Genomic DNA, 17,703 nt, shown 5'->3' with positions numbered 1-17,703 from the left:
AAACAGCAGTGTGTGAGCGGGGAGAGATGGAAAACCCAGGGTATGATACACGAGGAAAAGGGAGCAATACAGCTGCCAGCAGCAGAAGAACTACAAATACAAGCATGCCCAAAGCAATCCGAGAGCTGCCAAGGCTGTGAATTACTGCTCAGTAACCTCGCTCCACAAGGGTGTGATGGATAGTGTCATTATGTCAATGCTGAATGTATTACCCCTGACACCAGGGTGGAGGGCTGACAACCACTAACACCACCTCGTTAACTGTGGGTCTTACTGTCCCCCGGGCCCATATGGAATCCATTGTGTATCCTGTGCATATTACTGCCGTGAGATCATCATACAACACGCCACATCATGCAGGGTACATGCTGCGCTGTATGTATGAGATCAGAGATGTCTATACGCTCGGCCATCTCGCACCCTGGAAAATCGGCGTTCATGACGAACCCACATAGATGTAGGCGCTAAGGAGAGAAGCGATATTAAAGGGGACCCGTCACTTGCCAGAAAGATGGAGATTTTACGCCGATGTAAACACCGTTGTTCTCCTGAATCCGACGCTGTTTCTCTCTGGTTCCTGCTCCTCTCCGTTCCTGAGATATGGCCTCCTCTTCCCCTCTATAGAAATCAATTCTTATTAGTCAATTGGGCGTGATCTTCAACTCTTCTATATGGACATCTTCTGGAGGACCACACCCAATTGACTAACAAGACTAGTTTTTTTATAGAGGGAAGACGAGGTCATATCTCAGGAACGAAGAGGAGCAGGAACAAGAGAGAAACGACGTCGGATTCAGGAGGACAGAGGCATTTACATATATATAGCTTCAGTCTGTTCGGAGATGCTGGATGTTTTTTGTAGTAATGGAGGGTGTGACGGCCTCCTTTCTGACTGCGCTCCTTCCATTATCCTAACGGTGTTTTTAATTAATGCTGGATCCCATCTGACCAGTAAATTTGTAGCTTTTAGCCCAGGAGAAGCATGTGTGAGAAGTATTAGGTTTAGGGTCCCTTCAAAGAAAGGTCGACTTGCCGTCCAAAATCCTTTGGTAATCTTCAGATTTCGTGATGCCTTGTACACAGTCAAGGCACCCAGTACCAGAGGTAGAAAAACTACCTCAAAACATCACTAACCCTCCACCATATTTGACTGTAGGTACTGTGTTCTTTTCTTTGTAGGCCACAGTCCGTTTTTGGTAAATAGTAGAATGATGTGCTTTACCAAAAAGCTCTATATTGGTCTCATCTGTCCACAACATGCTTTCCCAGAAGGATTTTGGCTTACTCACGTACATTTTGGCAAACTGCAGTCTATCTTTTTATGTCTCTGTGTCAGCAGTGGGGTCCACCTGGTTCTCTTGCCATAGCGTTTATCACACTCGCGCCTTGGCAGATTGGCACGAGGGGGTTGTGGCCCCACTGTGCTACAAACCAGACTACCCTGGAAGGGGCGTGACTAGGACAGCTACATCGGTCTTCGCTGGAGCCTCTGATAGTGAGGTCAGGCTTGTGCGGCAGGTAGCTGCTAGGTGCCACTCCAGGGTGGTGTCTGGCTGTGGCTGCTGATCCCACTGGGGAGCAGGCCGCTAGGACAGGTGCGACTGACAGACAGGCAGGTGAGCACGGCAGGTACGGCTGGTACTCTGGCAAGCGGGCACGGCTGAGACACAGGCAGGCGGGCACGGCTGAGACACTGGCAGGCGGGCACGGCTGAGACACTGGCAGGCGGGCACGGCTGAGATACAGGGACATGGGCAGGAAGGAGTGGTGTATGGAATAGGTAGAGACCTGTTCACACAGCAGGTGCAGGTACTGGTACTGGCAGGAAGGAGAGGTGTATGAAGGAAAAGGATTGGACCTGTTCACACTGGAGGAGAACCGCAAGGCTGCGGAGAGGAGCTGCAGTTAGCAACAAGAGGTTCTGCAGCAGAAGCAGAACAAAGCAGAACCGCATGGGTGCGGAGCACAGGCAGAGCCGCAAGGGTGCGGAGCACAGGCAGAGCAACAAGGGGGCGGAGCACAGGCAGACAGAGAGGACACAAGGATAGACACAGCAGGGAAAGGAGCCACAGACAAGGAGACTGACAGACAGCGGTAGGACAGAGTTCAGACAAGGTAACGGTGCGAGACAAGGTACTGGAACAAAGACACAGAGAGCCGGATATACTCCCTCCTAGAGGGCAGAGCAGACAGGTGCGAGACAAGGCAAGGAACAAAAGCACAGGGACCTGGATATTCTCCCTCCTGGAGGGCGGACAGGACAGGTACAAGGCAAGGCTAGGAACAAAAGCACAGGGACCAGGATATTCTCCCTCCTGGAGGGCGGACAGGACAGGTACAAGGCAAGGCTAGGAACAATAGCACAGGGACCAGGATATTCTGCCTCCTGGAGGGTGGACAAGACAGGTACAAGGCAAGGCAAGGAACAATAGCACATGGACCAGGATATTCTCCCTCCTGGAGGGCGGACAGGATAGGTACAAGGCAAGGCTAGGAACAATAGCACACGGACCAGGATATTCTGCCTCCTGGAAGACGGCAAGACAGGCACAGACACAGGACTAGGAATCAAGCCTCCAGAGAAGGCGAAACACAGGACAGGACCTGGCAATTCAGCAGCAAGACACTAACTCAGTTAAGGCTTTGCACAGGCAGCTACCACCGGGTGGAGCTGCCCTAAATACTAGAGGCCTCTTGGTAATTGGCCAGGGACACATTAGACATGTGCACCCTGATTCCATAAGAACCAGAGAGTTCTGGTTCCACCCCTCTATGCACACAGCCAGGAAGCATACAGAGAACAGACAGGAAGAGGCACACAGCGTGGAGCCGGCAGCAGACAGAAGTCACAGCATGGCCTGGAGCTGTGAGTAAGTTGGTGTGTGGGGTATGGGAGGCCATGCAGTGATGCCGGCAGGGTTGTTACAGCGTTTCATTTCAATGACATGTGGTCCGATAGTTCGCTCTGACACTGATGCACCCTGAGTCTACGGGACAGCTTAAATTACTTTTGAACTTGATCGGGGCTGCTTATCCACCATCCGGACTATCCTGCATTGCAACCTTTCATCAATTCTTCTCTGTCGACCACGTCCAGGGAGATTAGCTACAGTTCCATGAGATGTAAACTTCTTGATTACTGTATGTTGCTCATCGTGGGCAAAGGAACATCAGGATCTCTGGAGATGAACTTGTAGCCTTGAGATTATTGATATTTTTCATCAATTTTGGTTTTCAAGTCCTCAGACAGTTCTCTTCTCCTCTTTCTGTTCTCCATGCTTAGTGTGGCACACACAGACAGTCAATGCAAAGATCGCGTCAACTTCTCCCCTTTTTATATGATTTCAAGTGTGGAATTGCATTAATTTTCTGGAACAATTTGAAGGGTGCCATCACTTTCGGCCATGACTGTATGTATACTTACATAAATACATACACGCTGTTTTACACGGAACAGTAGACTTGTATTAATAATTTTGATTAATTAATTTTTTTTTCCAGACATTGAAAAGGAGCACGTACTATAACTCTCTTGGGGCGTTAGACACGTCTCTCTGTAAGACCACCTTATAGTACACATCATTTAGGGATGCACGCAACTTTACGAAATGTTGGCGCCTTATGATTTATGCAGCGCCATTTTTATACCACTGTATGGAGACGCCAACACTCACCATAAGACATTGCTGGTGAATCCCATCAGCAGAACGATTACTTATCTTCTGTGCTTTTTGCCCGTACAGATTGGTATTATTCAGGACGGGGAATTCTAGGAAGATCGGAAACGTACGTTGAGCGGCGGGCGTGGGAGCCAATGACTGTGTGGCGGAGGTTACTCATTATTGTGTCTATATAGGAGTGTCCGGCTACCGATTGGATATTATAGTCTGTTTTCAGGGTGTGATGCTTCGCAGACCAGGGAGATCTGATCGATATCACAGTCACGCGTATGTTATTATTATTATTATTTATTGTTATAGCGCCATTTATTCCATGGCGCTTTACATGTGAGGGGGGTATACATAAAAACAAGTACAATAGTCTTAAACAATACAAGTCATAACTGGTACAGGAGGAGAGAGGACCCTGCCCGCGAGGGCTCACAATCTTCAAGGGATGGGTGATAATACAGTAGGCGAGGGTAGAGCTGGTCGTGCAGCGGTTTGGTCGATCGGTGGTTACTGCAGGTTATAGGCTTGTCGGAAGAGGTGGGTCTTCAGGCTCTTTTTGAAGGTTTCGATGGTAGGTGAGAGTCTGATATGTTGTGGTAGAGAGTTCCAGAGTAGGGGAGATGCGCGAGAGAAATCTTGTATGCGATTGTGGGAAGAGGAGATAAGAGGGGAGTAGAGAAGGAGATCTTGTGAGGATCGGAGGTTGCGTGCAGGAAAGTACCGGGAGACGAGGTCACAGATGTATGGAGGAGACAAGTTGTGGATGGCTTTGTATGTCATGGTTAGGGTTTTGTAATGGAGTCTCTGGGCAATTGGGAGCCAGTGAAGGGATTGACAGAGGGGAGAAGCTGGGGAATAGCGGGGGGACAGGTGGATTAGTCGGGCAGCAGAGTTTAGAATAGATTGGAGGGGTGCGAGAGTGTTTGAGGGGAGGCCGCAGAGCATGAGGTTGCAGTAGTCAAGGCGAGAGATGATGAGGGCATGGACTAGGGTTTTTGCAGATTCTTGGGTGAGGAATGAACGGATGCGTGAAATATTTTTGAGTTGAAGTCGGCAGGAAGTGGAAAGGGTTTGGATATGTGGTTTGAAGGAGAGATCAGCATCAAGGATTACTCCGAGGCAGCGAGCTTGTGGGACTGGGGAGAGTGGGCAGTCATTTACTGTAATTGATAGGTTCGTAGGGGGGGTCACGTGAGATGGGGGAAAGATGATGAATTCTGTTTTGTCCATGTTGAGTTTCAGATATCTAGTGGAGAAGAAGGATGAAATAGTGGACAGACATTGAGGGATTCTGGTTAGTAGGGAGGTGATATCTGGTCCAGAGATGTAGATCTGTGTGTCATCAGCATAAAGATGATACTGAAAGCCATGAGATTCTATGAGCTGTCCCAGGCCAAAGGTGTAAATAGAGAACAGCAGGGGCCCTAGGACTGAACCTTGTGGGACTCCGACAGATAGGGGGCGAGGTGAGGAGGTGGTGTGTGAGTGGGAGACGCTGAATGTCCGGTCTGTTAGGTATGATGAGATCCAGGAGAGGGCCAAGTCTGTGATGCCGAGGGATGAGAGGGTCTGTAATAATAGGGAATGGTCCACTGTGTCAAAGGCAGCCGACAGGTCCAGGAGGAGGAGGACAGAGTAGTGTCGCTTGCTCTTGGCAGTTAAGAGGTCATTGGTGACCTTAGTAAGGGCAGTTTCAGTGGAGTGGTGTGACCGGAAGCCAGATTGTAAGCGGTCGAAGAGGGAGCAAGAAGAGAGATGGGAGGACAGTTCAAGGTAGACGTGTTGTTCCAGTAGCTTGGAGGCGTATGGGAGAAGTGATATAGGGCGATAGCTAGATACAGAGGATGGGTCAAGAGAGGGCTTTTTGAGGATAGGTGTGATGGAGGCATGTTTAAAGCTTGAGGGGAAAACACCAGTTGTTAGTGATAGGTTGAAGAGATGGGTTAGGGTTGGGATGAAGACTGTGGTGAGGTTTGGGATGAAGTGGGATGGGATCGGGTCGAGTGCACAGGTGGTGAGATGTGATCTTGAGAGTAGAGTGGAGAGTCGATCTTCTGTAATGGTGGAGAAGTTGGTTTTGAAGGTGGAGGGCTGGGAAGTCGGGAGGAAGAGCTCTGGGGGTTGTTGACCAAAACTGTCCCTGATGTTATCAATTTTCTGCTTGAAAAATGAGGCAAAGTCTTCAGCTGAGATGAGTGGGGAGGGAGGAGGTGCTGGGGGGCGGAGGAGAGAATTGAAGGTGTTGAATAACTGTTTAGGGTTGTGAGACAGGGAGGATATGAGAGATGAGAAGTAGGTTTGTTTAGCTGTGGCGAGTGTGGTCTTGAAAGTAGTGAGGGACTGTTTGAATGCGATGAAATGCTCGTTGGAGTGGGATCTTTTCCATCTGCGCTCAGCAGCCCTGGAAGCTCGCCTCAGCTCTTTGGTCAGGCTGGTGTGCCAGGGCTGTCTGTTGATTTTGCGAGTTTTGGTATGTGTAAGTGGGGCAGCGGATTCCAAAGCTACAGCTATTGTGGTGTTATATAGAGCGGCAGCGTCATCCGCATTGTGTAAGGAACTTATATCTGTAAGAGGGAGGAGGGATTCGGAGTATGTATATCTATATATATAGAAGTCCAGCTTTTGGGGGTCTCGGACCCCTATTGGACATGTAACAGCGGTCAAATACTGTAAGAGAAATAGATTTTGGCTAAGCCCAAAACTTGAAAGTGTAGAGCAGAGTGGGGGGCAGCAACCTTCCCCACGCCAGCTGTTGCGAGACTACCACTCCCAGCATGTTCTGATAGCCACAGGGAGTTGCAGCTGCAATGTCGGGTCATGTCACCAGGTTGATCAGCCATGTTGGTTGTCACCCAGCTTTCCCAGAACCAGACACAGTGAGAGCAGTTAGATGCACATTCAGCAGTGGGGTGTGGGCTACCAGTTGCTTCCAGTAATGCAGGGGTGGGGGGGGCACTGGTGTATGACACAGGAATGTGTGATCACCAGGGGCAGGCAGGCCTGTGATGTAGCATTACACTTACATGTGTCAGGGGAGGGGGCTCCTGCCAGGTCCACTCCTTATTTCCTGGTTTTGGGTTCCTTCCTTTTATGGGCAAAGAGAACTGTCGGAGTGAGGTCACCATGAGACGTCTAGGAGACAGCAAGGAAAACTTCAGCACAAAGAGACAGTCACAAAGTGTCCGCACTCAGCAATAAAACTGCACCGCTCATCAGGAAATCTGCAGAATGAGGACATATTATGGATTAAGAAATAAACATTGTATGCAGGACACAGACTGATACATTGTATACGGGATACGGATCGATACATTGCATGCGGGATACAGATCGATACATTGCATGCGGGATACAGATCGATGCATTGCATGCGGGATACAGATCGATACATTGCATGCGGGATACAGATCGATACATTGCATGCGGGATACAGATCGAGGCATTACATGCGGGATACGGATCGATGCATTGCATGCGGGATACAGATCGATACATTGCATGCGGGATACAGATCGATACATTGCATGCGGGATACGGATCGATGCATTACATGCGGGATACGGATCGATGCATTACATGCGGGATACGGATCGATGCATTGCATGCGGGATACGGATCGAGACATTGCATGCGGGATACGGATCGATGCATTGCATGCGGGATACGGATCGATGCATTGCATGCGGGATACGGATCGATGCATTGCATGCGGGATACGGATCGAGGCATTGCATGCGGGATACGGATCGATGCATTGCATGCGGGATACGGATCGAGGCATTGCATGCGGGATACGGATCGAGGCATTGCATGCGGGATACGGATCGAGGCATTGCATGCGGGATACGGATCGAGGCATTGCATGCGGGATACGGATCGAGGCATTGCATGCGGGATACGGATCGAGGCATTGCATGCAGGATACAGACTGATACATTGTCTCCATGGTATAATGCATATTACGTAAAGTTCTAGAAGCTTCATAAAACATCGAGGGCTGCACAGAAATCCGCCACAGTCTGCTGTGGAACGTGAGTCATATCATATGCATCGTCATCCAAGGAAGGGAAGAAAGAAAAGAAGCACCGGAAGGCGCATGGGGGGTCTAATAAGTGAACTGTGTGAATGAACAATGAAGAAGGCTGCATATTCCCAAAGATTGTACACTGGGGGGTGATGGAAATATCCAGACAGCTGATAAATTACAAGGAACTTTGCAATTTACCACTTATTAAAAATCCTCTACTTTTCCAAGATTGGAGGGGTTTTTAATTCTCTAGGTCAAAGCTCATTGCCTAGTGTACCGTTCACCTCTGCAGTCAGAGGTGGCTGGTCTCCAAGGCAATAAGCACAGTGCTTACAAACTCTGGGAAAGAGCTTGTAAGCACTACTCTAAAGCTGGCCAGATCGCTGGAATCCGGGCAGCGTTAGCTCTGCTGCGCTCCTGCAGAAGTAAAGCTGCCTTAGGTCGCATCATTTTAGGACATAAAGTTTGGGCCGATGGTGCAGCAATGCAGCTAGTGCAAACTGCAAATATTGGGAGCTCACAACCCAGAAATGGACCGAAATCGGAACACAATGCACAGATGTGCCGGCGGGTTCACATCTCATCTGTGTTCCCGCTCTTGGATGCATTTGAGGCGTCCATATGAAACGCCCCAAAAAACAGGACTGAGACCTGCCTCCAGTAGAACCATTGACTTCAATCAGGCAAACGGCGTCCAAAATACGACCCCACAGCTTTCTGATGGTGTCCATTGTTTTATTGTGTCCAGTAAAAGGCGAGATATTGCCGGATAGGAGGCCGAAGTGTCAGATTTTGGACCCCGTTTGCCACGGTGAAGTCATTGGCGCGGCTAGAGACACATCTGAACCTCGTTTCTGGAAACCTCAGACAGAGTCATGGACGGAGACACAGGTGTGATGGGACCTGGACGGTTTAACGAAGATTTCTCTGATTTTTACCCAGATCTTCTCCATATAATATTCACTGCCCCTTTCTTAGCATAGCGCCCCACGGTGGCAGATTTATCTCTTCCTCCTGAGACAATTATGGATTATTGGGATGAAACCACTGATGATGGACGGCGGCAGACGCATGATGTATAGGAAGCAGTGGGTCACACAATGGACGGACACCTGTCACTGTGACCCGGGCTGTGTCAGCTCTCTGCTAAATTACTGCCATAGTCAAAGCAAATGTATGCAAGAGACACTCTTAGGTAGACAGCTGTGGCTAAGAGACATTCACACTCTGGTAGACAGACCGTCAAAAACATGCAGGCACCATACACACTGTAACACTCAAGTAATCATAAACATGCATGCAGCAAGAGACAGCCAGGCTCAGGTAGACAGCTGTATACATGCATGCAGCAAGAGACAGCCAGGCTCAGTTAGACAGCTGTAAACATGCATGCAGCAAGAGACAGCCAGGCTCAGGTAGACAGCTGTATACATGCATGCACCAAGAGACAGCCAGGCTCAGGTAGACAGCTGTAAACATGCATGCACCAAGAGACAGCCAGGCTCAGGTAGACAGCTGTAAACATGCATGCACCAAGAGACAGCCAGGCTCAGGTAGACAGCTGTAAACATGCATGCACCAAGAGACAGCCAGGCTCAGGTAGACAGCTGTAAACATGCATGCACCAAGAGACAGCCAGGCTCAGGTAGACAGCTGTAAACATGCATGCACCAAGAGACAGCCAGGCTCAGGTAGACAGCTATAAACATGCATGCACCAAGAGACAGCCAGGCTCAGGTAGACAGCTGTAAACATGCATGCACCAAGAGACAGCCAGGCTCAGATAGACAGCTTATAAACATGCATGCACCAAGAGACAGCCAGGCTCAGGTAGACAGCTTATAAACATGCATGCACCAAGAGACAGCCAGGCTCAGGTAGACAGCTGTAAACATGCATGCACCAAGAGACAGCCAGGCTCAGGTAGACAGCTGTAAACATGCATGCACCAAGAGACAGCCACGCTCAGGTAGACAGCTATAAACATGCATGCACCAAGAGACAGCCACGCTCAGGTAGACAGCTATAAACATGCATGCAGCAAGAGACAGCCAGACTCAGGTATACAGCTATAAACATGCATGCAGCAAGAGACAGCCAGACTCAGGTATGGAGCTTATAAACATGCATGCACCAAGAGACAGCCAGGCTCAGGTAGACAGCTATAAACATGCATGCACCAAGAGACAGCCAGGCTCAGGTAGACAGCTTATAAACATGCATGCACCAAGAGACAGCCACGCTCAGGTAGACAGCTATAAACATGCATGCACCAAGAGACAGCCACGCTCAGGTAGACAGCTATAAACATGCATGCAGCAAGAGACAGCCAAGCTCAGGTAGACAGCTTATAAACATGCATGCACCAAGAGATATCCAGGCTCAGGTAGACAGCTGTAAACATGCATGCAGCAAGAGACAGTCAGACTCAGGTATGGAGCTTATAAACATGCATGCACCAAGAGACAGCCAGGCTCAGGTAGACAGCTTATAAACATGTATGCACCAAGAGACAGCCAGGCTCAGGTAGACAGCTTATAAACATGCATGCACCAAGAGACAGCCAGGCTCAGGTAGACAGCTATAAACATGCATGCACCAAGAGACAGCCACGCTCAGGTAGACAGCTATAAACATGCATGCACCAAGAGACAGCCACGCTCAGGTAGACAGCTATAAACATGCATGCAGCAAGAGACAGCCAGGCTCAGGTAGACAGCTGTAACATGCATGCAGCAAGAGACAGCCAGACTCAGGTATGGAGCTTATAAACATGCATGCACCAAGAGACAGCCAGGCTCAGGTAGTCAGCTTATAAACATGCATGCACCAAGAGACAGCCAGGCTCAGGTAGACAGCTATAAACATGCATGCACCAAGAGACAGCCAGGCTCAGGTAGACAGCTTATAAACATGCATGCACCAAGAGACAGCCACGCTCAGGTAGACAGCTATAAACATGCATGCACCAAGAGACAGCCACGCTCAGGTAGACAGCTATAAACATGCATGCAGCAAGAGACAGCCAAGCTCAGGTAGACAGCTTATAAACATGCATGCACCAAGAGATATCCAGGCTCAGGTAGACAGCTGTAAACATGCATGCACCAAGAGACAGCCAGGCTCAGGTATGGAGCTTATAAACATGCATGCACCAAGAGACAGCCAGGCTCAGGTAGACAGCTGTAAACATGCATGCAGCAAGAGACAGTCAGACTCAGGTATGGAGCTTATAAACATGCATGCACCAAGAGACAGCCAGGCTCAGGTAGACAGCTTATAAACATGTATGCACCAAGAGACAGCCAGGCTCAGGTAGACAGCTTATAAACATGCATGCACCAAGAGACAGCCAGGCTCAGGTAGACAGCTTATAAACATGCATGCACCAAGAGACAGCCACGCTCAGGTAGACAGCTATAAACATGCATGCACCAAGAGACAGCCACGCTCAGGTAGACAGCTATAAACATGCATGCAGCAAGAGACAGCCAGGCTCAGGTAGACAGCTATAAACATGCATGCAGCAAGAGACAGCCAGACTCAGGTATGGAGCTTATAAACATGTATGCACCAAGAGACAGCCAGGCTCAGGTAGACAGCTTATAAACATGCATGCACCAAGAGACAGCCAGGCTCAGGTAGACAGCTATAAACATGCATGCACCAAGAGACAGCCAGGCTCAGGTAGACAGCTTATAAACATGCATGCACCAAGAGACAGCCAGGCTCAGGTATGGAGCTTATAAACATGCATGCACCAAGAGACAGCCAGGCTCAGGTAGACAGCTGTAAACATGCATGCAGCAAGAGACAGCCAGACTCAGGTATGGAGCTTATAAACATGCATGCACCAAGAGACAGCCAGGCTCAGGTAGACAGCTATAAACATGCATGCACCAAGAGACAGCCAGGCTCAGGTAGACAGCTTATAAACATGCATGCACCAAGAGACAGCCAGGCTCAGGTAGACAGCTATAAACATGCATGCACCAAGAGACAGCCAGGCTCAGGTAGACAGCTTATAAACATGCATGCACCAAGAGACAGCCAGGCTCAGGTAGACAGCTTATAAACATGCATGCACCAAGAGACAGCCAGGCTCAGGTAGACAGCTATAAACATGCATGCACCAAGAGGCAGCCAGGCTCAGGTAGACAGCTTATAAACATGCATGCACCAAGAGACAGCCACGCTCAGGTAGACAGCTATAAACATGCATGCACCAAGAGACAGCCACGCTCAGGTAGACAGCTTATAAACATGCATGCACCAAGAGATATCCAGGCTCTGGTAGACAGCTGTAAACATGCATGCAGCAAGAGACAGCCAGACTCAGGTATGGAGCTTATAAACATGCATGCACCAAGAGACAGCCAGGCTCAGGTAGACAGCTATAAACATGCATGCAGCAAGAGACAGCCAGGCTCAGGTAGACAGCTGTAAACATGCATGCACCAAGAGACAGCCAGGCTCAGGTAGACAGCTATAAACATGCATGCAGCAAGAGACAGCCAGGCTCAGGTAGACAGCTGTAAACATGCATGCACCAAGAGTCAGCCAGGCTCAGGTAGACAGCTGTATACATGCATGCACCAAGAGACAGCCAGGCTCAGGTAGACAGCTGTAAACATGCATGCACCAAGAGACAGCCAGGCTCAGGTAGACAGCTGTAAACATGCATGCACCAAGAGACAGCCAGGCTCAGGTAGACAGCTATAAACATGCATGCAGCAAGAGACAGCCAGGCTCAGGTAGACAGCTGTAAACATGCATGCACCAAGAGACAGGCAGGCTCAGGTAGACAGCTGTATACATGCATGCAGCAAGAGACAGGCAGGCTCAGGTAGACAGCTGTATACATGCATGCACCAAGAGACAGGCAGGCTCAGGTAGACAGCTGTATACATGCATGCACCAAGAGACAGCCAGGCTCAGGTAGACAGCTGTATACATGCATGCACCAAGAGACAGCCAGGCTCAGGTAGACAGCCAGGCACACAGTGATCGGAGAGTGAGCACATTGCACATACCGATAGTGTGACACACTCTCAGCCATGATCTGAGGCCTCGCCCTCTCCACTCCCCCTGGGCAGTCTCAGGCGGTCTCTGGCTGTCTCTCACTGTGTGCTGGCAGTCAGTCTCTGCTATTCAGAGGTAAGAGGCATTCAGTGTGTGTTGTGGGTGTAGACACCCCAGTCTGTCTCTGTGTGTGGCTGTCTCTGGGCTGCAGTGGTGTGTGCAGCTCTGCTGGGTGTGTAGGGGCCACAGCTGGGCCCCCTGGAGTGCTGAGCCCCGGGCTGGAGCTGTCTCTCTGCCTTTGTGCTGCTGCTGTGTCTGTCTCCTCTCCTCCAGCTATCACATTACTCTGCCTGTCTGGAGGTCTATTGTTGGAGGCTGTCTCTTAACCGTCTCATTGCTTCTCACACTTGCTACATTGTGTCTTCATTTTTTGCAGTCACATAAAATGTGTTTTTACAGGGATCATATGGAAGTTAGTGCGAACTGTCTCTTTTCATGAGATAAGGGCTGTCTCTTCTCACCTCTGCCATACAATGGGCTCTGACCCGCTGTCCTCTCCCCTGGATCCACACCCTGCAGTGGACTCACTTCCCACTGTCTCTTGTACAGAACACCGGCTCTATTCCTGCCTTTGGATGTGTTGATGGGCTGTCTCTTTTTCTCTTGTTCATTGTGCACAGTGGAGGCATCTGTCTCTTCATATATCTAGTGTGCTGAGTAGTCTCCTTCTATTCATAGTACGCCCTCTATGTCCAAGACTGTCTCATAGGTTATCCCCAGTCTTAAGTGGACTGTCTCTTAATGTATACTAATGGGGCTGTCTCACCCACAGTCTGCTGTCTATGTAAATTATTGGGACCCTCTTAGCTCAGGTCACCACTTTGTCCCTCTACAGGACTATGCCTTATAACGCCGAGTATAGGCCTCTGTATAGGGCTGTCCCTGCAATGCATAGTATTGGGGTCTCTTACCCTCAGGTCTCTTTTGCTCTCTGTACAGGACTGTCTTGTTTCATCTCTATGTGGAGCTGTCTCTCACCCCTAGGTCACCATGTACATGCAGGTCTCATGTTATCAGCAGTCTCTTTTTGTACAGGGCTGTCTCTCCCCACCTACCCCCTTACCCAGGTAACCATGTACATTCAGGTCTCATGTCAGTCATCGGTCTCTTGTACAGGGCTGTCAATCCCCCTCCCAGGTCACTTGCAGGTCTCTTTTCGTACAGGGCTGTCTTTTTTTTTTTTTTTTGTCTCTTGTACAGGGCTGTCTCTCTTTCCCCCCAGGTCCCCGTGTACATGCAGGTCTCATGTCGGTGTCAGCGGTCTCTTCTTGTACAGGGCTGTCTCTCTTTCCCCCCAGGTCACCGTGTACATGCAGGTCTCATGTCGGTGTCAGCGGTCTCTTCTTGTACAGGGCTGTCTCTCTTTCCCCCCAGGTCACCGTGTACATGCAGGTCTCATGTCGGTGTCAGCGGTCTCTTCTTGTACAGGGCTGTCTCTCTTTCCCCCCAGGTCACCGTGTACATGCAGGTCTCATGTCGGTGTCAGCGGTCTCTTCTTGTACAGGGCTGTCTCTTGCCCCCAGCTCTGCAGTGTAATGCTGGTTAATGACTCCCAGCTGGGCTGGGGGCTGGGGTTGGGGTCCAGGGCTCAGGCCCACCACCTCCTCCCCTACAATCCTGAGCCATTGCTCACCTCATCCCTCCACATCCTGAGGACGCGGCCTCCCCCACAGTTACCTCATTTCTGCCCTCAGACATCAGGCTGCTGGTTACCTCATTCCTGACCTGTGGCCCCAACCCTGTAACCCCTGGCCTCCAGCTGCCTGTGGCCCCGCTCCTGCATTCCTGGGGCCCAGGCCTTGTCAGAGCCTTTCCTGATCAACTTTATGGCCTCATTCCTGTCATAAAACCTCAGCTCCAGGGTCCTATGCCTCCACAGTAATCACAACCAAATGTGCAGACGCTGCTGGCCCATTGTCCGACTGACGCCAGCAGATAATGGCCAGAAAGGACCATGAGCCTTCAGGGCAGCCCCCCACACACAGCCTGTGGCCCCCCATACGCAAGGTGGGACCCTGTATCCAAACCATCCCAGGGATATGTGCTGGACACATATCTAATCCCACCATCGAAGGTTTGTCATTGCCGTTCCTCCAGCCGCTCTATAGCCGTCGCCCCCGATCTTCCGGGGTCTGCACTTCACTCATTAGTGATCGGTTTAGATTTTCTTCAGGAGAAATCATCCAGTTTCCATAGTGAAAAGGAAGAAATGTTCATGATAGTCGTGGGGGCAAAATGTGGATCGTACAAGGCTTGAACAATACTACACGGATACGCCCCTCACCGTGGGACCCGCGTCTCGCCCCCGCGCCCCTCGTCGCGGGACCAGCGTCTCGCCCCGCCCCGTGCCCCTCACCGTGGGACCCGCGTCTCGCTCCCGTGCCCCTCGCCGTGGGACCCGCGTCTCGCCCCCGCGCCCCTCGTCGCGGGACCCGCGTCTCGCCCCGCGCCCCTCACCGTGGGACCCGCGTCTCGCCCCCGTGCCCCTCGCCGTGGGACTCGCCCCTCACCGTGGGACCCGCGTCTCGCCCCCGTGCCCCTCGCCGTGGGACCCGCGTCTCGCCCCCGTGCCCCTCGCCGTGGGACTCGCCCCTCACCGTGGGACCCGCGTCTCGCCCCCGTGCCCCTCGCCGCGTCTCGCTCCCGTGCCCCTCGCCGTGGGACCCGCGTCTCGCTCCCGTGCCCCTCGCCGTGGGACCCGCGTCTCGCTCCCGTGCCCCTTGCTGTGGGACCCGCGTCTCGCCCCCGTGCCCCTCGCCGTGGGACTCGCCCCTCACCGTGGGACCCGCGTCTCGCCCCCGTGCCCCTCGCCGTGGGACCCGCGTCTCGCCCCCGTGCCCCTCGCCGTGGGACTCGCCCCTCGCCGTGGGACCCGCGTCTCGCTCCCGTGCCCCTCGCCGTGGGACCCGCGTCTCGCCCCCGTGCCCCTCGCCGTGGGACCCGCGTCTCGCCCCCGTACCCCTCGCCGTGGGACTCGCCCCTCGCCGTGAGACCCGCGTGTCGCCCCCGTGCCCCTCGCCGTGGGACCCGCGTGTCGCCCCCGTGCCCCTCGCCGTGGGACCCGCGTGTCGCCCCCGTGCCCCTCGCCGTGGGACCCGCGTGTCGCCCCCGTGCCCCTCGCCGTGGGACCCGCGTCTCTCCCCCGTGCCCCTCGCCGTGGGACCCGCGTCTCTCCCCCGTGCCCCTCGCCGTGGGACCCGCGTCTCGCCCCCGTGCCCCTCGCCGTGGGACCCGCGTCTCGCCCCCGTACCCCTCGCCGTGGGACCCGCGTCTCGCCCCCGTGCCCCTCGCCGTGGGACCCGCGTCTCGCCCCCGTGCCCCTCGCCGTGGGACCCGCGTCTCGCCCCCGTGCCCCTCGCCGTGGGACCCGCGTCTCGCCCCCGTGCCCCTCGCCGTGGGACCCGCGTCTCGCCCCCGTGCCCCTCGCCGTGGGACCCGCGTCTCGCCCCCGTGCCCCTCGCCGTGGGACCCGCGTCTCGCCCCCGTGCCCCTCGCCGTGGGACCCGCGTCTCGCCCCCGTGCCCCTCGCCGTGGGACCCGCGTCTCGCCCCCGTGCCCCTCGCCGTGGGACCCGCGTCTCGCCCCCGTGCCCCTCGCCGTGGGACCCGCGTCTCGCCCCGTGCTGCTCGTACCCTGTATTACTTGACTCTACCTCTTTAGCTTACGCCCCGTAGTCCGCCCTGCACACCGTTATGTGCCGTACAGCAAGTCCTTTCATCCACAGCCATTTTTTACCCCAGGGCCTGGTGTTTCTGGCCTCTCTCAGCCCCACGCCGATCCTCCATGACAGGCGCCATGCTTTATATGCTGATCTGTGCAGGAACCCCTGGGAGTATTTCCATGGAAACAAAGAGAGACAGACACAGAGAGAGAGAGACAGGCGGAGGAAGGCGTTCAACCTTGAGCTGGCAGGGATCTGTTCTGCAGGATTGGATCATAGTGAGAGTTAGATTACACTCCTTTGCTTATTTTTATGTTGTTTTTTTGTTAACCTTTGCCTTGCAGTCATATTGAGCGACGGCGACCATGTTGTTTGTAGCAATCGTGGAGGCAGAATTTCTTTTGTGTCAGATGGTCTGGAAATTAAAGGGTTATTGCAAGTGGAGCGCAAGCTGCAGATGATGAGCGTCTGTGGGGACCCGGCTGCTGCTTTTTCTGTAAAACAGTGTTTTGCTCCACATAAAACAGTAAAAAAAAAAAAAATTCCCGACCAGATGCTGCAGAGCTGAGTCTGTCATCTGGCACCGTAGGTGTGATCTTACATTGACTTATTTGTGACTTTACATAGGACTGCCGGGTGCGCCTGCTCACTGACTGACTTGGCTCTGCTACATCTGCGCCTGTTTATATCTTTGTCGCTTTGTCTAACACCTCTGCTCTTTTTCTCTCTATCAAAGACGTGAAGATGGACCCTGCCGCTCCCGCCACCCGGATGACCTCCTCATTCACCATCAACATTTCCACTCCATCTTTTTACAACCAGCCAAAAAAGTTTGCTCCGGTGGTGCCTCCTAAGCCTAAGGTGAACCCGTTCAAAGCAACTGAAGGAGACCCCAAGAATATTTCTGCCGGCCCCCAGGATAATGCAGCGGCCCCTGGCATACGTGGGTTTTTGGGCAAAGTTGGAGAAATTCCATCCGTAACACCACCTGGTGTGGAGCAAGAGGGTAATTAGTCGCCTCTCTAACTATTTACTCTCTACCGCTTCTCTATCAGGAAGACCCCTGTTCATATGGTCTATTAGGGCACAGAGGTTTTATATGGGGGTCTCCCGCTCCATGTACGACATTGACGGCCATAATTCTCCCCTATAGTGATTTGTAACTTTCAGCTGTTTCTCTGGGGTCTGATCCATCTCCACATTGTATCACTCGCACACTAAAGGAATCTTCTGTAATCAGACCTCCCTTATATCCAGATATC

At 52.2% G+C, this 17,703-nt stretch overlaps 1 protein-coding gene and 1 long non-coding RNA gene across 9 annotated transcripts in view; one reads left to right on the top strand and one right to left on the bottom strand.

The window, feature by feature from the left end:
- Positions 1–3,814: 3,814 nt before the first annotated feature.
- Positions 3,815–16,541, bottom strand: LOC141056314 (uncharacterized). Its single transcript, XR_012221610.1, has 3 exons — positions 16,433–16,541; positions 6,695–6,803; positions 3,815–4,306 (listed from the first exon to the last, which is right to left on the bottom strand). It is a non-coding gene; the product is annotated as an uncharacterized lncRNA (long non-coding RNA).
- The window catches only part of ZYX (zyxin), a 26,417-nt gene continuing 20,562 nt past the window's right edge, over positions 11,849–17,703 (top strand). For 2 of the 8 annotated variants that reach the window (XM_073553053.1, XM_073553046.1), the window contains exons 1-2: positions 16,458–16,725; positions 17,178–17,447. In XM_073553053.1, the coding sequence (XP_073409154.1) occupies positions 16,473–16,725; positions 17,178–17,447 (523 nt within the window). In that variant the 5' untranslated portion in view covers positions 16,458–16,472. The other 6 variants (XM_073553050.1, XM_073553048.1, XM_073553051.1 and 3 more) reach the window with 6 other exon arrangements.

Source organism: Dendrobates tinctorius, unplaced genomic scaffold, assembly GCF_039654945.1.
Source record: "Dendrobates tinctorius isolate UK_male_01 unplaced genomic scaffold, ASM3965494v1 ptg000196l, whole genome shotgun sequence".
Classification (NCBI taxonomy): Eukaryota; Metazoa; Chordata; class Amphibia; order Anura; family Dendrobatidae; genus Dendrobates; species Dendrobates tinctorius.
The sequence above is the reverse complement of the archived record's forward strand: the minus strand, read 5'-3'. Positions and strand labels throughout refer to the sequence as shown.